Source organism: Oncorhynchus clarkii, chromosome 28, assembly GCF_045791955.1.
Source record: "Oncorhynchus clarkii lewisi isolate Uvic-CL-2024 chromosome 28, UVic_Ocla_1.0, whole genome shotgun sequence".
NCBI classification, from domain to species: domain Eukaryota; kingdom Metazoa; phylum Chordata; class Actinopteri; order Salmoniformes; family Salmonidae; genus Oncorhynchus; species Oncorhynchus clarkii.
Window position 1 is genome coordinate 19,705,571 of NC_092174.1, and position 22,095 is coordinate 19,727,665.

Consider the following 22,095-nt stretch of genomic DNA (forward strand, 5'->3'; position numbering starts at 1 on the left):
AGAGGTGACATTATCTCAAACATACTTTTAAGGCCACCGTCATTTGCAACCTCAAGGAGTTGATCTTCTTTCTGCATGGACATGGACGATTCACCTGGGACATTCACAAATGGGTCGCGGATCCATTCCTTCGCACTTTGTGGGTCTTTGGAAGTAACACTTGAACTCCGTTGACAGCGAAGCTAGGTGATCGCGCACGAGCTGGGAGAAAGTCAATCACGGTATTCTTATCGGCAGACTCAGTAGCCTCGGTTTCTCAGATGACTGCCTTGCCTGGTTCACCAATTACTTTGCAGACAGAGTTCAGTGTGTCAAATCGGAGGGCATGCTGTCCGGTCCTCTGGCAGTCTCTATGGGGGTGCCACAGGGTTCAATTCTCGGGCCGACTCTTTTCTCTGTATATATCAATGATGTTTCTCATGCTGCGGGCGATTCCCTGATCCACCTCTACGCAGACGACACCATTCTATATACTTCCGGCCCGTCCTTGGACACTGTGCTATCTAACCTCCAAACGAGCTTCAATGCCATACAGCACTCCTTCCGTGGCCTCCAACTGCTCTTAAACGCTAGTAAAACCAAATGCATGCTTTTCAACCGTTTGCTGCCTGCACCCGCACGCCTGACCAGCATCACCACCCTGGATGGTTCCGACCTTGAATATGTGGACATCTATAAGTACCTAGGTGTCTGGCTAGACTCTAAACTCTCCTTCCAGACCCATATCAAACATCTCCAATCGAAAATAAAATCAAGAGTCGGCTTTCTATTCCGCAACAAAGCCTCCTTCACTCACGCCGCCAAATTTACCCTAGTAAAACTGACTATCCTACCGATCCTCGACTTCGGCGATGTCATCTACAAAATTGCTTCCAACACTCTACTCAGCAAACTGGATGCAGTTTATCACAGTGCCATCCGTTTTGTCACTAAAGCACCTTATACCACCCACCACTGCGACTTGTATGCTCTAGTCGGCTGGCCCTCGCTACATATTCGTCGCCAGACCCACTGGCTCCAGGTCATCTACAAGTCCATGCTAGGTAAAGCTCCGCCTTATCTCAGTTCACTGGTTACGATGGCAACGCCCATCCGTAGCACGCGCTCCAGCAGGTGTATCTCACTGATCATCCCTAAAGCCAACACCTCATTTGGCCGCCTTTCGTTCCAGTTCTCTGCTGCCTGTGACTGGAACGAATTGCAAAAATCGCTGAAGTTGGAGACTTTTATCTCCCTCACCAACTTCAAACATCTGCTATCTGAGCAGCTAACCGATCGCTGCAGCTGTACATAGTCTATTGGTAAATAGCCCACCCATTTTCACCTACCTCATCCCCATACTGTTTTTATTTATTTATTTTTCTGCTCTTTTGCACACCAATATCTCTACCTGTACATAACCATCTGATCATTTATCACTCCAGTGTTAATCTGCATAATTGTAATTATTCGCCTACCTTCTCATGCCTTTTGCACACAATGTACATAGACTCCCCTTTTTTCTACTGTGTTATTGACTTGTTAATTGTTTACTCCATGTGTAACTCTGTGTTGTCTGTTCACACTGCTATGCCTTATCTTGGCCAGGTCGCAGTTGCAAATGAGAACTTGTTCTCAACTAGCCTACCTGGTTAAATAAAGGTGAAATAAAAAAATATATATATATATAAAAAAAGACGGCCCAGTTTCAGTCTCTCCAAAAATTCCCGCTAATGTTTGGAACATGTAAAATATGCCCCTCTCCACTCGCCGTCCCCACAGTTCCAGTTTGGCTTTGAATGCAGCCACTTTATCTTCCAATTTAAAGACAGTTGTCATTCTCCCCTGAAGTGACAGATTGAGTTCGTTGAGCAGGTTGAATATGTTGCACAGGTAAGCGAGTTTTGCGACCCATTCCTCGTCATTGAAATGTGCTGCCAGTGGTGACTTTTTTTCTGATAGAAATCTCTGCAGCGGCTCTCGTAACTCAAACACTCTAGCAAGCAATCTCGCCCCGGATAGCCATCTGACTTCTGTGTGTAAGAGAAGGAGTTTGTGCTCTGCGTCCATTTCCTCATAAAGCTGCCCAATCAGACGCAAGTTAAGGGCGTGTGCTTTGATGTGATTGATAACTTTAATAACATCATTCAATACGACGTTAAATTCAGGTGACATTTTTCGGCTAGCCAGCATTTCTCTGTGAATGACACAGTGCATAGACTCACATTCAGGCACAACCTCTTTAACCCGGGTAGTGAAACCAGACAGCCGTCCAGTCATGGCAGTAGCCCCAGCCGTGCATAACCCAACACATAATGACCAATACAATTTTCCTGACATGTAATCATCCAAAGACTTGAATAGCTCTGCAGTCGTTGTGTTAGTCGGCAGGGACAGTGAACACAACATATCCTCATGCACATAATCCTGAAATATATATTGCACATAAACAAGCAGTATTTCCTTGTTGTCGACATCGGTAGATTCGTCAATCTGGATTGCATACCACGGTGACTCGTTCAGCCGCTCTAACAATTGTGCCTCAACGTCCTCCGTTATTCCATCAATTCGCCTAGTAACGGTGGTAGCCGAAAGAGGAACCTGTGCTATCTTTTTAGCGGGAGCTTCTCCTAAGAGTTCAAGGTAAATGTCCTTAGCAGCAGGTAAAATCATCTCCTCGCCAATTGTGAAAGATTTCTTGGCCTTAGCAATACTGCTAGCCACTAAGTATGACACTCTCAGTGCAGCCACGTTTGTTGGATTCCAAGAGTTGCTTCTGTCCTTCTTGTTCACGTTTTCTTCACTCAAAGAATTCAAGAGGTTTGTCTTTAAGTGCAGGGTGCTTGGATTTGATGTGCTGAAGTGGTTTTGAGGGCTTCATTGCCTCGTTAGATAGCCTATATCCACATACTACGCACAGGGGGCTTGGAGCATGCGAGTCACCTGTCACAATAAAGCATTATTTTAGGTAGGACTCATCATATTTTCTATTGAATGAGGCTTTCTTTTTTTTTGCAGTCTCGGGCTCTGCTGTCTGTGCATTATCGACATCGTCGTTGGGTCTTTTATCGCTCTTACCCTTTCTGAAGAAGCTCTCCAGCGACGTTTGTTTGTTTTTATTCATGTCAGCTAACGTATCTAGCAGGTACAAAGTTGGCGGGCAAAACAGTTCATGCAGACCATGATGAACACGCTGGGAGCGCATTACTCAAGTTCCAAATCTGTAAACTGTTGAGGGCGTGACAGAGATATTAGAGTGTTGAGAAAAGGACCAACAGACTGCATCAAGTTCAAAGTAATTACTGCACAAATAGCCTATACTTGTGTATAATAATTATTTTATTTTATAGATTTAAAAAATACAAAATAAATGATTTATCCTTTCCATGCGGCCAAGGAGCGAATGGGCCTGGGCCGCATGAAGCTAAATTATCTCTTTTCAGAACTACAGCAAAATCATGAAGATGACAGCAATCCAACCCAGAAAGACAGTTGAACTCAAATACACAACAAACTATACTGTAGAGAGGTGGAGCTACATAGTCAATGAGTGCTTTGACAGAACAGTATGTAGTCTACAATATGTTTGAGGAGAGGATAGTGATACACTCTTACCTGACAACGCATGAAGACAGTCATTCAGACCCCATGAAGATGTTTTACACAATTCTTCTTTTTTCAATGTTCATTGGTAAGTGCACAGGTTTTGCATTGCAGTTTTGGATTGCAGACATATGTCTATATAGCATTTACAGTACATGAATAGCAATATGATTTATTCAAAATATGTTTAACATTATTTATTTCAGGTAGCAGTTATGAGGAGGAAATAATATCAGCCACAACTGAAGAGCATGTTTTTGAGGGTGGTGGGATTACTTTATCCTGCAACTACACTGGCTCTTACGGTAGTGATTCTTTACTGTGGTATCAACAATACCCCAGATCAAAACCAGAATTCCTGCTCCTCATCACTGAAGGAGGGTTAAAGACACATAATGAATCAACCCATCCTCGACTGTCTGTTAAACTGAATGAAGAGAAGACCCATGTGGATCTGGAGATCTCCTCTGCTGAAGTGACAGACTCTGCTCTGTACTACTGTGCTCTGAGGCCCACAGTGACAGGAAACCCAGAAACACTGTACAAAAACCTGACAACACACAATATAGTGTAGAATAAAAGCCATAACAGAAAACATTTCACTTTGGTGTCAAGAGGAGGGGCTGTATAATCAAAGATCCACATGAAGCTTATGGGATATTATTGTTTGTTAGTTAGTCGGTCAGGTCTTTCACTGCTGTCTGTCTGTCTGTCTGTCTGTCTGTCTGTTTCTCAAAGGTCTAGCAAGATGTTTCTTAAACATTTTTATTTTTTTTGAATGTAGGAGGTAGATCAGCTTTAATATTGCTGATAGATTGTGGCTTCCATCAATGCAGTTGTCTGCATCACAATGCCAAGAGTATGTAAAGCTGTCATCAAGGCAAAGGGTGGCTACTTTGAAGAATCTGAAATATAAAATACATGTTGATTTGTTTAACACTTTTTTGGTTACTACATGATTTCATATGTGTTATGTTATAGTTTTGATGTCTTCACTATTATTCTACAATATAGAAAATAGTCAAAAAAAATAAAGAAACACCCTGGAATGAGTAGGTGTGTCCAGACTTTTGACTGGTAATGTACATACATATATACACATACATTTAAAAAAACATTTTTTTTTCCTTTATTACTTTCTAACCCTACCACCCATCCTCTAATTGGAGTAAACTAGTGAACAACAACGCTTAGGCCTCTACTTCCAGTGTCACGGAATTCTTCCTGGGAAAGAGAGGCGGACCAAAACGCAGCGTGGTTATTTTTATACATCTTTAATAAAGATGATAACTTGAACAATGTATAATACAAAATAAGAAACGTGGGGGGGAAAAAAAAACGAAACAGCCCTATCTGGTGCAACAAACAAAAAGACAGGAACAATCACCCACAAACCCCAACACCAAACAGGCTACCTAAATATGGTTCCCAATCAGAGACAATGACTAACACCTACCTCTGATTGAGAACCATATCAGGCCCAAACACAGAAACAGACAAACTAGACACACAACATAGAATGCCCACTCAGATCACACCCTGACCAAACAAAACATAGAAACATAGAAACAAAACATACAAAGCAAACTATGGTCAGGGTGTGACATCCAGCTTAAACATACTATATAACTCTTGTCCTTCCTCTAACCTCAACCTCTCCCATATATTTCTGATGTCCATCCGGTTTCATTTCTATTTCCCATATCATTCAAACTGTCCTCATTCACAAAAAATCTTAACCCATATACCTTTTTTTACGGACACAGTCTGTTTTACATTAGTTATCTTTAATATATTTTTTTATTAGTCCCAACCTTCAGCTCCATTCAAACCCTCCCATCTGTCTCTTAACACCATCCATATTGGATTTCTATTTGACATATATGTTTCAACTGTGTGATGTTTCACAAACGTTCTGAACCTTTCTATTCTCATTGTTTCTACAGATTGTAAATAGAAAATTATCATTTTTCCTGAAGTATTATTATATTATTGATCGATTGACTTTGACTTTTCAGATCACCCAGTATTGCTGTCTGCACAGAGTTAGCTCCAGGTAAATATTGCAATTCTTCAGCCATTCCTGGACCTGTACCAAAATAAATAAACAAATGATTCTGTCTGAGCTGGGATGGTTGTATCCCCCATACAAATAACATTCTATTGGTTGCAAGAATTTTGTACAGTAATTTACATTGACAAATTCTACGTTTTAAATCCGGTGTCGTTTTGCCTATTAGTTCATAAACCATGTGCCATGGAATCGGTACGTCTAAAATCTCTTCCCAACTATTTTTCAACTATCTATATAGTTTTTTGGACCTTAAATGAAACTAGTGTACTTTTTAATTATTACAATTTTCTTTAACCAATTTTGGTCTTTAATTAATGCAGGGCCAACAGTAAAGTTCCTTACTTTTTCCTCCTTCCACTTTCATCTTCCATTTTTGCCCTAATGCTTCAATTAATTACTTGTAATTTTGGGTAGAGCTGACATTTCCATATGTTTTAGTTAGCTGCATGTGTGACATAACTCCACCAGTCCTATTTATGATATAATTTATGAAGTTTATACCTTTTTTTAATTTTTATGTTTAATTTTTGTTTTTATCAAGTAGTATATTTGAGTTTAACCACAATATTTGTTGTATTATTTGTTCTGTCTTTTCTGGTGGATTAAATTGAAATTGCAACCAAATTTCTATGGCTTGTTTTAAAAATAGCGATATTTGGGAGATGATTTCCTTCTAATAATAACTGAAAGTGAGACGTTGTAATTATTGAACTTGGGGTCAGACATTCTTACTAATTTGCTAGAGAACCAGTTTGGATTTAAGTATAACTTTTGCATGACTGAAGCCTTTAGTGAGAGGTCAAGTGACCTCTCATTAACATTTAATCATTTCAGCCTGAGAAACTGAGAAACTGAGTATATCCACTTCACCATCAGACCACTTTAAAATGGTAAACTACATGGTAATTTAAAAGTTGTATTGTTTTGTGATCCAATACGTAATATAGTATGTACAAGTATGTATAAGTATAGTACACTTATCATAATTTGAGGTTAGAAAACATATCTAGATCCTCTGTGAGAATGTGGAGGGATCCAAGTTGTGGATTTAAAAGAAAACATGAATCTTCAGCGAACAATGGCACACTTGTTTTTAAGCCCTAGATTTCTAATCCCTTGATATTATTGTCGGATCTGATTTTAATAGCTCACATTTCGATGCCCATAAAAAAATAGATATGTCGATAATGGACAACCATGTAACACTCCTCTTGACAGTTTAAAACTTTCTGAGAGGTAGCCATTATTTACTATTTTACAACTAGGGATATTATACATGATTTTAACCCATTTTATAAGAGATTCTCCAAAATGTAAATGTTCGGGGCATTTATATATAAACTCCAGACGTACTTTATCAAATGCCTTTTCAAAGTCAGTTATGAATAGCAGGCACGGTTGCACAGATTTTTCATAGTGTTCTATTGTTTCCAGTACTTGGCTTATATCATCTCCAATGTACCGTCCATGTAAAAAACCTGTCTGAATAGAATTAATCATGTCTGACAATTGATGTTGTTCTTCTCAACTGTTCTCTTTTCAGCTTTTTTAGGTGAGTTATTATATGGATTGAAATCTTTTAATTTAATCTTACAGTGAATTAACAGCACAAAAACATGTTAATTGCACATTAATAATTTGTAAATATCAGTTACAACTGCACAGTTTTACAGTTACAGAAGTTATTTGACCTAATATTTTTGTAGGAAACAGTTTTGGGGATAAAATAAACCCTGTGACTACAGAAGAGCTTGTTCAGGAGGGAAGGAATGTCCATCTCTTCTGCAAATATGATGGCACTGTTTACAATCTACAGTGGTACCGCCAATATCCCAGATCCAAACCAGAATTCCTCTTGTACATCACATCCTATTCTGACAGTTTCCATTGATAAAGTGGACAAACTTGTGGATCTGAAGATCTCTTCTGCTGATGTGAGAGACTGCTGTTTACTACTGTGTCATGAAGACCACAGTGACAGGAAACTCTGACACACTGTACGAAAACCTGTCAAGAACCATGGGAGGAAACCGATATCTTGTATGACATACTTAATGTATGTTAAGGGGAGGGACTTATGGTAGAGGATGAGTTGAACAGCAGTTGAACAGCAGCATAGGACATTTAAAACAGGAGGCTGCTTAGATCTTTCTTTCAGTTTGTTTCTCTTCATCTAAGATGCAGTTGCTGTATTCAGCATTGTTCCTGACCATATTTATGGGTTTGTGATACAGTACATTTCCATGAAATGTATTGCCATACTAGCCAAATTTCAATTAAATTCAATTTCAGTACATTTTCATGAATAATTCAGTGTGTGTGTATTAAAACTATTCTCTATGCAGGTGTCAGTTGTGAGGACCTCACTCCACTCAAGAAAGAAGAGTACTGTTTAGAGGGAACCCCTGTTACCCTGTCTTACAACTACTCCAGAACAGCTACTGCTGGAGATGAATTCCATTGGTATCGACAGGACACAGCACAAAGGCCAGAGTTCCTCCTGTACATCTTGGGTTCAGGGTTTATAAAGAAAGCAGATTCTCTGAACACTCGAATATCTGCAAAACTGAACAAAGAGAAAAACCGTTTGGATCTGGAGATCTCCTCTGCTGTAGTGACAGACTCTGCTCTGTACTACTGTGCTGTGAGGCCCACAGTGACATAAAACCTACACACACTGTACAAAAACCTCAGCAGGGACCACATCAACAGGAATGCATCTAGTTTTTGTTTGAACTTGTGCCTAACCCTTACTTTGCATTAAATAATTATGTCAATGTCTCCTGTAAATAAAGTTCATGCCTCCAATGTTTCACCTGTCCTTAATTTGATTTGATCATTGACAGATTCTGTCAGTTTGATATATATTCCTATTCTGATACACTCAGAACCCCTATTCACATCCTCTACATACAATATACATGCATTATGTGACATAATTACTCTCAACATGTACAGTCATGTTGCTGATCTTTATCAAGGGTGCAAATTATTACGGACATGACTGCTCAGTGGTTTAGTCCTCTGACTGGGGTATCTCAATCCCAGTGCACAATAGCCTTAGGATGAGGTTAAGTGACTGGTAATTGACTAGAAAAACATAAAAGGCTCTTACACTGTTTTGGTCTGGTCAAGTCCATAAATATTTGCCCCCTTGATAAAGATAAACAACAAAATACTGTATTAAACACAAAGACAAAAACAGAGCTACACTGAGTATACAAAACATTAAGAACACCTACTATTTCAATGACATAGACTGATCAGGTGAATCCAGGTGAAAGCTATGATCCCTTATTGATTTCACTTGTTAAATCCACTTCAATCATTCAGTGTAGGGGAAGAGACAGGTTAAAGAAGGATTTTTAAACCTTGAGACAATTGAGACAGGGATTGTGTATGTGCGCCATTCAGAGGGTGAATAGGCAAGACAAAATATTTAAGTCCCTTTGAACGGGGTAAGGTATTAGGTGCCAGGCGCACCGGTTTGTGTCAAGAACTGCAATGCTGCTGGGTTTTTCGTGCACACCAGTTTCCCATGTGTTTCAAGAATGGTCAGCCACCCAAAGGTGGCACTTAACATTAACTGTGAGCAAGGCACTTAACCTTAATTGCTCCTGTAAATCGTTCTGGGTAAAACTAAAATGTAAAATAATAAATACTGATACTTTTTTCTAAAATATTTTATGAGATTGGAGAACACTTGGGGGGATCTTAGACAATTCCTCCATACAGAACCTTTCCAGATACTTGATATCCTTCATCTGCTATTATGGGATGCCCTCTTCAATTCAAACTACAGGTGACTGAGCTGGCCATTACAAAATGTTGTTTTTGTGGCCAATTACCCATTTCTTAGTTGATTTTGATTAGTGCTTGGGTTAATTGTCTTGCTGGAAGGTCCACTTGCGACCAAGTTTCAGCATCCTGGCAGAGGCCACCAGGTTTTTGGCTAAAATGTCCTTGTACTAGTTAAAGTTCATGATGCCATTGACCTGATGCCGAACAGTTGAAGCAAAATAGCCCCTTAACATCAAAGATCCACCATCATATTTTACCATAGTTATGAGGTATTCAGCATATGCTTCTGTTTTTCCAGCAAGGAATCAGCATAGAAGTGTCAATAGGGTACGTTTTTCAAAACGAGAAGCTTCAAATAACATGAAGATTCAAATCAAATCAAATCAAATTATGTGAATATGCACGTGTAAGCCAAACACTCACAGTCACACACTTAGCAGCCGTGGAGAGAGCGGAAGGACAGCTGTGAAAACAACAGCTGGAAAATGAGTCGGAAGCACAGTAGCATTTGGATGCATTTTAATAATGTAGACCATGTTAGAGCACAGTGTAGAATTTCCCAAAACAAAATCAAATATATAGCTGGTTCTACGCACAAGCTACACCGGCGTATGCGAACTGTGCACCCAACTGTGAAGCTAGCTGTAGTGGAGCTTCGAGAAACTAGCGGGCCTGCTAGTGATAGTGGTGGAGCCAGCACCTCCACACGTGGAGATGTATCCACTCAGTCAAGTAGGCCTACTCCGCGACCCACAGCAACGCAGTCGTCTATGGACCAGTTTATGCCAAAGTCTATGTCTGTAGCAAAACAAGGCCAAATTGATATTGCATTGGCTAAAACGATTGCCACAGATATTGCATTGGCTAAAATGATTGCCATTTTTGATTGTGGTGGACAGAGGTTCTAGAAATTATAACAATAGTCTAAATCCAATGTACACAATTCCAAGCAGGACAACCCTTTCAAAATCACTTATTCCACAACTGTACGAGAGCACACAGGCTTCAGTGCGGGAAAGAGTCCATAAAGCTACTGTAGTTTGCCTTACAACTGACTGCCGGACATCAAAGGTAACCACTTCTAACTTGTCGGTTACATGTCACTTCATTGAAGATTTTTCAATGTCTAGCTGTCTTCTGGACTGCTTTGAGTTCAGCAACAGACACACCTCAGAGAACTTGGCCGAGGAACTGCTGAAGGTGGTCAGAGAACGGCAAGTAGATGGAAAAGTGGTCTGTTGTGATAGCGACAATGCAGCTAACATAACCAAAGCCATGTCAATTTTAAAATGGACCCATCATCCATGTCATGCACACACAATCAACCTGATTGTAAGAGATGCTCTGAAGGTGATGAAACCCACTGTGGACAAAGTGAAAGCAGCTGTGGAATACTTCCACAAGAGCACAGTAGGTGCTGAAAAACTAAAGTCTACACAACGCCAGATGGGGATGCTGAGGCCTAAACAAGACTGCACTACAAGGTGGAATTCAACATTTTATATGTAGAAGCGGTTTCTTGAGTCAAAGGATGCCATTATCTCTACCCTGGCCATTGTCAATGTGCCTGTTGATGCTCTGACCGAAGAGGAGCATCAACAGAGGAATGGGAGGTGGTGGAGGAGGTGTGAAGAGTAATGGAACCCTTTGATCAGGTCACTGTGGAGAGAGGTACAGTAAGCAGTTATTACTAGATCATTATTTAATCCAGTATTATATATGTATATGAGCAGTAGATGAGAATGTACTATCAGTAGACCAAAACATGAACCTGAACTAATAAGTCACTGTTTCTCTTTTCAGCTATGTGACAGCCTCAAAAATTATACTCCTGTGTAAGGGTCTGCAGCGAATCACAGCCAGCCGCCAGAGAGAAGCAAATGTAACCACAGGACATGTGACAGAGTTGATGGACACCCTATGTTCACCAATGGACAGAAAGTTCCACAGAATGGAATATAATCACGTGCTGTCAGAAACCGCTGCACTTGACCCCAGGTTTAAGAAGTTAGCCTTCAGTGATGCCAGTGCGATTGATGAGGCTCTTCAAAGAATAACCTCAGCAGCAGGGAGGGACAGCCCCAGCAGTCAGCTGGCTCAGGCGCCAGGGTAACAGGAAGAAGAGGGATCAGATGGAACAGAAGCACCAGCAGTAGTGCCACAAACGTCTTCTGTTTGGATGCTGTTTGATGAGAGAGCAACTGGGGATGCAGCACAAAGGAATCCCTCAGCAGATGTCATAATGCAGGTCTGATCCTATTTGAGAAGCCCCTCCTCCATAGATCTGCAGATCCTCTGAGCTGGTGGCAGAACAAGGCCTCTGTCTACCCATGGCTTACTAAAGTCATGACAAGGAGGCTGCATAGTTGCTACATCCGTTCCCTCTGAGAGGGTCTTCTCGAAAACGGGATAAATAATTACTGAGAGAAGAAACCGCATCAGCCCCTCGAAAGGGAGGCAGCTTGCATTTCTGAAGGCAAATCTCTCATAAAAGAAAAATGTGATCAGCATTGCTGTGTGCTGCTGGTTATAACATGGCAATTAAGAAGAGAGAGAAAAGAAGGACCAGTTTAATATTTTAAGTGGGATGCTGCAGTTTTGCACATTGTTATTTATTTTTCTTTGATATGGTGCAATATTCTATTATTATGTTGTTCAGATTGTATTCGTTTTGAATTGTTACATTTATATGCACTTTGTTTATATACATTAATAAAGTTATACTTTAAATGCACATGTGTAATTGCATCCTTCTTTTTTAAATGTATTTCAATTTGTGGGATGCTGCAGTTTTGCAAATAGATATTTATTTTTCTTTGATATGGCGCAGATTGTATTATGCTGTTCAGATTGTATTCGTTTTGAATGGTTACATTCATATGCACTTTGTTTATATACATTAAAAAGTTATCCTTTAAATGCAAATGTGTTAAAAAGTTATACTTTAAATGCAAATGTTTAATAGCATTCTTTTTCATAACAAACCAATGCATTTTTAAATACATTGTGGTTAAACGTAGAGTATGATTTCATTTAATAATTGAATTAGAATTGTTTTAACACCAATCATAGTCAAAGGATTTGTGAAATTATAGGGGAATTGTATAAGGAAAAGTACATCTCCTCTAAACACAGGTATTATTTTTATGGTCCTGACCCACCGAGAGCCAGAAAATTATTTATCTTAAGTAAAATACACAAGGATCCTAGTACATGGACGGTCCCATATGAGGTTCCCACTGGTCGACCAAACGATTCGTATTGCGGCAGCGAGTCATGTAGTGTGGCAGAGTATATTGACTCCTTTCTAAAATCCCTTTATATCAGTTATGTCAAACACACCTATGAGCTTGTAAAAAAAACATTAATATTTAGATTTTCCCCCAGGAGCAATGCTTTTCTCTATTGATGTATACTGAACAAAAATATAAACGCAACTGGAAACAATGCCTAATATTTTACTGAGTTACACTTCATATAAGGAAATTAGTCAATTTAAATAAATCCATTAGGTCCTAATCTATGAATTTCACATGACTGGGAATCACACATACCTTTAAAAAGAAATGGGCCTCACAACGTGCCTAAGGACATCGTCACAGTATTTGTGTGCATTAAAAATGCCATAGATAAAATTAAATTCACCGCCAACATAGGGCACTCTGTTCCCAACGTTGACATCAGAAAACCGCTCGCCCACACAACGCTATACATGTGGTCTGTGGTTGTGAGGCCGGTTGGACATACTGCCAAATTCTCTAAAACGACGTTGGAGGAGGCTCATGGTAGAGAAATTAAAATCATATATTTTGGCAACAGCTCTGATGGACATTCCTAGAGTCAGCATGCCAAATGCACACTTCAAAACTGCGCATTTTAGTGTGGCCTTTTCTTGTCCCCAGCACTATGTGCACCTGTGTAATGATCATGCTGTTTAATCAGCTTCTTGATATGCCACACTTGTCAGGTAGATGTATTATCTTGGCAAAGGAGAAATGCTCACTAACAGGGATGTAAACAACATTTTAGAGAAAAAAGCTTGTCTGATCATTTCTGTGATCTTTTATTTCAGCTCATGAAACATGGGACCAAAACTTTAAACTTTGCGTTTATGTTTTTGTTCAGTGTAGATTCGTTATATATTAACATTGACACTCAGTTAGGCCTGAAAGCAGTCACAGAAATCTTTCAAAAATACCCAGTCCCAAATTTGCCAGGTGAGGCTATCCTCTCTCTCCTTGAGCCGGGGTTGATTTTGAGTTTGATTCAAAACGTTATATGCAGGTTTCGGGTACTGCGATAGGTAAAAAGTTTGCTCCCGCGTATGCCAATGTACATGGCTGAATGGGAGCATATTGTCCTTTCCAAGTGCAGGAAGCTACCCTCCCTATACATCCAATATGTAGATGATATCTTTGGGATTTGGTGCCAGCCAGTGGTGGATTTTGAGAGTGTTATAGACACTGAATGGGAATCCCCCATCACAGTTAAATAAAAACCTACAACCCCAAATCATATAATTTCTTGACACTTAGGTATTTCTGATGCCGTGGAACAATGGGAGAAATCTCTTGGGGACAAAGGTATATTTTAAGCTTACTGACACACACGCCTTGATGCATAAGACTAGTTATTACTCTAAACACACATACAGGGGACTTATAAAGTCTCAACTGATAACATTCAACAGAATATGTACAAGAGCAGAGGATGTTGAAGTAGCAACACAGATACTCTTCAAAGCACTCAGACCAAGAGGTTACACCAAGAGATTTCTCAGTAAAGGCGGCGGTGCACATGGCGGAGATGGCGGAGACCTCCATCATGGGGAACTTCCTACCCAGGCCGATACTGTTGAGTGTCGTATCGTTTGTCACTACCTTCTCCACACCTTCAATGCAGCTTAATTCTATAGTGAAGGCACACTTCTAGGAGACACAGAATATTGTTTTACTGTTGCATATTTTAAAGTTCTCAAAGTTAGGAAAGAATATAATCTTAAAGATGACTTTGTGAATACCTCTCTGGATGGTGGGAAACGGCCGATCAATTCCCACCTCGGGTCTATCAAGTACATTATAAAAAAACAAACAGGATTGGGGCGCCACTCTGACAAATCTTTCAGCTGGAGTCATCCAACCTGGTTTATGTGATACAATGTCAAAAGTGTAACAAACTGTACATCAGGGAAACTAAAAACAAATTTATCCAAGGTTACAGCAACACATCTATTACGCAGGGAGATCTGACCAGATGACAGACCACCGGCCTTAATGAGATTGAATGAAGTCCCTCTTTGGACTTTATTCCAACCGGAAGCCTTAACTTTTAACATTTATAACCCAGTACAGTATCCATGGGAGGAGAGGACCCTAACCCTAACAGACCCACTACCGAAGCTTTTTTCTTTATTTCTTTATTTATAAATACTTTGCTTGGATCTTTAGTGTGTGTTCCGTTTATTTGAATGATACTTTAAGATGTGGGAAGGTGGTTTCTTTTGAAATATAAGGGAGGCTACTATTGCACTTACTCCCCTCCCCTTAATGCACTTGATTCATTCATATTAGCAGTTATGACTTTTGAATTATAATACTTATTTATTTATGATCATTTATTATATATTAATTTAAGGGTCTAGATATTTTTGACGTTTTGATTCTGTAGTGGTCTCTTCTCCCAAAAAAAAGTCTTATATTGGGCTTTATTTTCACAATTCCTCAACAAGTATCATATTGTACTTGTTCAGGGGTTGTGAAAATAAAGCCCAATATAAGACCTTTATTCATTTGGATACAGCTGTGGCCATAGCTTGCCATCTAGTGGCCTTTTATAAACACTACAGAGCACTCTTTATTGATTCTGGTAGGAGTGTGGAGCTTTCTGTGGGACCCCGCACATACACTCTTAATAACAGCTTGTAGAAGTGTTCTCTTTAAACTAGAGGTTTATAAAATGAGTTGGTCAAGTCGTTATGTGCTGTGCACCCTGCCCCCCTAGCGGGTAACATACCTCAGTACCCTTACCTAACCCTAACACTAACTTAAGGTCACTCTCAAGTTTTGCAGGAGTGTGCAATTGGAATGCTGACTGCAGACACCAGAGCTGTTGCCAGATAATTGAATTTTCATTTCTGTACCATACGCTGCCTCCAATGTCATTTTAGCTCATTTGGCAGTATGTCCAATTGATTGGCTGGGCCTGGCTCCCCAGTATGTGGGCCTGGCACCCAAGTGGCTGGGTCTATGCCCTCCCATACCCTCCCATGGCTGCCCAGTCATATGAAATCCATAGATTAGGGCCTAATGTATTTATTTCAATTGACAACTTTCCTTATTTGAACTGTAGCTGTATAAAATCGTTTAAATTGTTGCTTGTTGCGTTTATATTTGTGTTCAGTAATAGATAAGTATAGGTCAGAAAATGAGGAGTTACTGCTTCCTACAAGAGCACAAAACGTGTAGGCTACGTTTAAAGCTGTTTTTGAAAAGCGATTCAGGTAAAAAGCTTATGTCTTGAATAAAGGGGCAGTGTTGTATTTTGAAACAGGCTTGAATATGCAAATAAGACAATAGGCAGAGGAGTAGCCTATATTGTCTGATTATCTGTATGGTAATAATAATTGTTATTTTGTAAAGTGGTTTCTTAAATCATACAACATAATACAATGCCATGTACAGTCACCTATTTGACCCATGGTGTTACAGACCAAGTAAAAAATTATTAATATCAAGCCCCACATATAGGCTACGTCATAGAAATCCAAAGCTACTTCCATGTGAAAATGTTCCATTGGTTTTGTTGACAGGCCTACATTATGGTCAAATAGCCACAATAACCTATTGGCTACTGTATAAAACTTCAGTGTTCACTGTAAACGCGAGCCGGAAGTTGCACAAAATTCAAACAACATTCAAGTTTCTGTTCACAAGACCTAAAATTTGCCCAGGGCCCCCAGAAATTAGAGGGAACATTGCCCAGGGTGTAATTTGGGTTATTGCATTGGAATTAGAATTCTGCTTATATCATGCTATACCACAATAAACATAAAAGTTTAAAACATTATTTTGACCAAGAAGTGACAGGTTCAATGGCACGAAGTCTCGCTGCACTCTATCAGCACCATGGACAGCGCCCTACACTAAGCAAGATTTTGACACAAACCAACCAGCTAGATTGTTTCAATCTTACCTTTTCATAAGAGTTGCAGCTTCCTTGATGCTCTGTGGAACTTCCTGAGTCATCAGCATGCTTCTTGTGTGCCGACTGAACACATTTGTCAATGTGGGAAATTAGTTCTCGCATGTGACTGTGGACTCCCCAAAATTCAGTCCATGTTTCAGTGCAGTAAACATTTCAGTCTGCAAAAACTGGCAAGCGACAGCTTTCACAAAATCTGCATTGCTTAAATCCAGCAGTGGTTTCACCTTTTTCACATGTAGAAAGTCATGGCTCTCTGGGTCAAGGGCACAATACGGCCTCCACCAGTTGGCTGTTGCATTCGCGAAATCTTTCTGATATTTCACCAATGGCAGCATCCAACGTGCTGAAGAATAGTATTTTACACTCAGTCTCTTCTCCTCTATCCTGCTGGTCTACTGTACTGTCCACCACGCATTTGTACTTACATAACATTGGCTTCCAACTCACTGTCAAACCTCAGCTTCTCGACGCACTCCAACGCACCACTTTGCGGACCACTTTGACTCCAGTGTAAAGATCCATTGCTTTGGTTCGAGGAGACTAGGAATTCTGTGCACCATGGTGGCTGTAAACGTAAAGCCAGGGTCCGTCACCGCCTTCAGCAGCCTTGTAGCCTCGAGTGTTACTTCTGTTTTATTGGAACGTGTGAGGTTTTTCCCACTAGTTAAATTCTTTTCTATTTTTATATATAGACATAAAACTAAAACTGAGGGGGATAAAGTTTGAACTGAGGGATCTAAGTCCCCTTGATCCACTTGTGGAGCCGGGCCCATCAGGAGCTGTGGAAATAAAGCCCAATATAAGGCCTTTTTGTGGTGAGAGACCACCACCGAATTGAAACCTCTAAATATCTAGACCCTTAAAGAAATAAAGAAATAAGTTATAAGTTATAATATGAACAAATCAAGTGCAGGAGAAGGGAGAATGATGTGGATATATTGAAGCAACATCTCAAGACATCAGTCAGGAAGTTAAAGCTTGGTCACAAATGGGTCTTCCAAATGGACAATGACCCAAAACATACTTCCAAAGTTGTGGCAAAATGGCTTAAGGACAACAAAGTCAGGGTATTGGAGTGCCCGTCACAAAGCCCGTACCTCAATCCCATAGAAAATTTGTGGGCAGAACTGAAAAAGTGTGAATCTTATCAGTTGAGACTTTATAAGTACCCTGTATGTGTGTTTAGAGTAATACCTAGTCTTATGTATCAAGGCGTGTGTGTCAGTAGCCTTAAAATATACCTTTGTCCCCAGAGATTTCTTCCATTGTCCCTGAGCTGACAAGGTAAAAATCTGTCGTTCTGCCTCTGAACAAGGCAGTTAACCCACTGTTCCCTGGTAGGCTGTCAATTTTGCCTTGTCAGCTCAGGGATTCCATCCAGCAACCTTTCGGTTACTGGCCCAACTCTCTAACCACTAGACTACCTCACGTCCCAATGAGAGAACACCCCACTCTGACCATTTTACTCACCCAAGCAGAGCTGGTTAGGCTTTTTTATGTTATCCAGTGTTGGTGACTGTAACTGTGCTGCTGGAAACAATTGAATTACGCTTTGTTGCCGATGTCCCTCCAGTTGTTTTGTGATAGTTGCGGGCCAGAATTCCTTATTTTGCTGCAGCAATAAGGACGTTTTGCATTGTAATTTCAGAGAGAAAATGTTTGTATGTGGTCAAAGTGCGGTGATTGGTTAAATTGCAAGCTCTCTTTTCGTAGTGCAGTGATTGGACAGTCCAATTTTTCAGTTTGTGATTTGTTAAAAAAGTTTGAAATATCCAATAAATGTCGTTCCACTTCATGATTGTGTCCCACTTGTTGGTGATTCTTCACAAAAAATACAGTTTTATATCTTTATGTTTGAAGCCTGAAATGTGGCAAAAGGTCGCAAAGTTCAAGGGGGCCGAATACTTTCGCAAGGCACTGTATATAGTTTATGTTATTATAAATGCAAACTGCTCCCTATGCCATGGAATGTAAGCTAACAATGTTTTGTCCTTATTTATTTTTGTATTGGAGAACACCATGGCATTGCTGATAACTGTCTTTTCCAAATGTGTTGTATCGTTTGTGTGATTATCTATCTGTTTGAGTATTGTTATGTCCTCAGTTCTTATGGTTGTCTTGTCATATTTTTATTTTTATCTAATCTGTGCATCAAGTCTAATCTATGCATCTAATCTATGCATTCATTGAATGCAATAATTCACTTAGGTGTTTTGTCTCTGATGCTTATCTCTAGGAGTTAATATTGTGACACTAATCTTCCCCCATTGAATAGAATGTAGTAACTTAAGCATCAAGTCTGTGATGCCTGTCTCTAGGCATAGATATTGTGACACTAATCTTCACCCTATTGAATGCAAAGTAGCCACATAAGTGTCAAGTTCTGGAGACCTATCTTTTTGCAAAAACATACCAGATTTATGATTTTCAATGATGTTATGTTGGTTTTTCAATGTCAAACCCTTTGTCTCTCTGCATGTCTGTCTGTGAGGCTTTCATAAATGTACCTATTGCAGCTTTATCACCTACTTTTTTGCCTTGAATGCAATGTATTGAATTGACTTCTATGCATCAATATCCAGTCTGTAGAGGTCGGAGATAGGAGCGAGAGGTGGGGGTGGGAGAGAGGAGAGAGGAAAGGAAAAGAGAGAGAGAGAGAGAGTTATCAGGTGAACAAAGGGAGAAGGGGTGAAAGAAGGAGAGAGAGAGAAGAGAAGGAGGGGGATAAAGAGGAAGTAGAGAGAGAGGCAGAGGAAGGCAAATATAGGGACAGAGAAGGAGGAAGGGAGGGAGAGAGAATAGAGAGAGATGGAGAGGGGTGATTAGAGAATAGGTAGTAGATAGTTTAATGGATAGTTTATCAACTTCTTCATTTTGTCCTTTTTTCATTGAATTTCTCTCCCCAGACGATTTATCTGGATGTGGATCTGCAGGACCTCCATCAGCTAAGCTAAGTAACATTAAGCCTTCTCATTGCAGTCGCTGTACTCATAATATGCAGGAGAACTGTCGCCTTATACTGAGGAAAGCCGAGTTGCAAGCCCGTTTCAGATGCAATCGTTAGGCAAGGGCAATTTAAGTGTAGGAAAGGATGAAACAGCGTCTGTGCCACGAGTAAGTACAGGTAGTGGTATTACTCCCCCCCACTGTCCCTGCAGCCGGACAATTTTCTCACGGCTTATGGAATAAATTGCAGAATTCTGTCAGTATGCATAATGAGTGTCTCTCAGTCAGCCAATAGAACTTTCAACCGATTTTCCCCACTAAGCAATGAGTCGAAGTCAGAGCACGGGCCTTCTCAGGCCTCTTCTCCACCTGTCAGTGTCGACAGCATTACCCTCAATCTTAGATTTAAAAATAATCATCCAGCGATCATACATTGTTCACCAGGGGGCAGGGCTACCTACGTAAAAGGCTAATCTTAAAATGAGGCTAAAACTTGTGAGTGTAGAGACTATAGGGATATTTTTATCCACGTTGGCACCAACGATGTTAGGATGAAACAGTCAGAGGTCACCAAGCACAACATAGCTTCAGCGTATAACTTAACTAAAAAGATGTGTTGGTATTGAGTAATTGTCTCTGGCCCCTTCGCAGTTAGGGGGAGTGATAAGCCCTACAGTAGATTCGCACAGCTCAATTGCTGGTTGAGAACTGTTCTCTGCCCCTCCTGAAGGATGAATTTGTAGATTATTGACCCTCTTTCTGGGACTCACCCACAAACAGGACCAAACCTGGCCTGCTGAGGTGTAACGGACTCCATCCTAGCTGGAGGGGTGCTCTCATCGTATCTATCAACATAGACAGGGCTCTAACTCCTCTAGAGCCACAATGAAATAGGGTGCATGCCAGGCATCAGGCTGTTAGCCCCTAGCACAGCCAGTGCAGTCAGCTCAGTTTTCCCCATTGAGACCTTGTCTTTGCCTCAATCTAGGTTGGGCAAAACTAAACATGGCAGTGTTCGCATTAGAAATCTAACTGGAATAAAGACCTCCTCCATTCCTGTCATTAAAGAGATTGTGATATTACTTCACACCTCAAAATAGGACTACTTATTGTTAAATCCCTCATTTCCAAGGCAGTCATAGTCAATGAACTAATCACTGATCATAAACTTGATGTGATTGGCCTGACTGAAACGTGGCTTAAACCTGATTAATTTACTGCCCTCTCCTCCTGGTTGCACTAGTGACCATATCCCCCACGCATCCCGCAAAGGCGGAGGTATTGCTAACATTTATGACAGCAAATGCTTGAATTAAAAATGACTGTATTCTTCGTGTTTTGAGGTTCTAGTCATGAAATATATGCAGCCTACTCAATCACTCTTTATAGCTGCGGTTTACAGGCCTCCTGGCCGTATACAGCGTTCCTCACTGAGTTCCCAGAATTCCTATCGGACCTTGTAGTCATGGCAGATAACATTCACATTTTTGGTGACTTCAATATTCACATGGAGAAGTCCACAGTACCACTCCAAAAGGCTTTTCGAACCCATCATCGACTCAGTGGGTTTTGTCCAACATGTGTCCTACGCATTTACACAGTCATACCCTGGATCTAGATATGTGCCATCGAATAGATATTGTGGATCTAAATGTTTTTCCTCATAATCCTTGACTATTGGACCACCATCTTATTACGTTTGCAATTGCAGCAAATCATTTGTTTAGACCCCAAACAAGGATTATCAAAAGCCGCGCTAGAAATTCTCGGGCAACCCGAAGATTCCAAGATGCTTTTCCAGATGGAAGCCTTCCAATTAGCTTGGAAATACAGTACCATACTCCCACTTGAAAAGCCCTCACTGCTACTTCATCAGCCTATTTTTCCAACCTGATTGAGAATAAAAAATAATCCAACATACATTTTTGATACTGTCACAAAGCTAACTAAAAAGCAGCATTCCCCAAGTGAGGATGGCCTTCACGTCAGTGATGAATTCATAAACTTCTTTGACGAAAAGATCTTGGTCATTAGAAAATGAATTACGGACTCCTCCTTTGAATATCCATACTGTTCCTAGGCCGTCATTGAAAATAAGAATTTGTTCTTAACTGACTTGCCCGGTTAAATAAAGGTTAAAAATGTTTTAAAAAAATACTTCTCCAAAACTCACCTGTCCTGAGTCTGCCTTCCTGAATAATGTATATGAAACGATCAGTCTGATTCTAGACCCCATCATAGTACTAAGACCGCACTCGTAAGGGTGGTAAATTACCTCTTAGGGGCATCAGACTCTGCATCGCTCCTCATGCTCCTAGACCTTAGTGCTGCTTTGGTCGTGATGCTGATCCAGTTTTTTTTGGTCTACGGAAAAAAATATCCAGTATCGCCACCCCCAAACTACTTCCTGCGGCTATGGAACTCTGACCTGTTCACTGGAAATGCTACCATGTCGTGCTGCTGATCCAGTTTCTGCTGTTCTGAATGCA

The 22,095-nt window shown here is 40.3% G+C and overlaps 1 gene segment (V, D, J or C); it reads left to right on the top strand.

Moving 5' to 3' along the window:
- The first annotated feature begins 5,832 nt into the window (after positions 1–5,832).
- Positions 5,833–8,321, top strand: LOC139386725 (T cell receptor alpha variable 25-like). The segment is given in 4 exon segments: positions 5,833–5,848; positions 7,200–7,208; positions 7,363–7,536; positions 8,002–8,321. Coding segments are annotated over 4 exon segments (519 nt in total).
- The last annotated feature ends 13,774 nt before the right edge of the window (positions 8,322–22,095 follow it).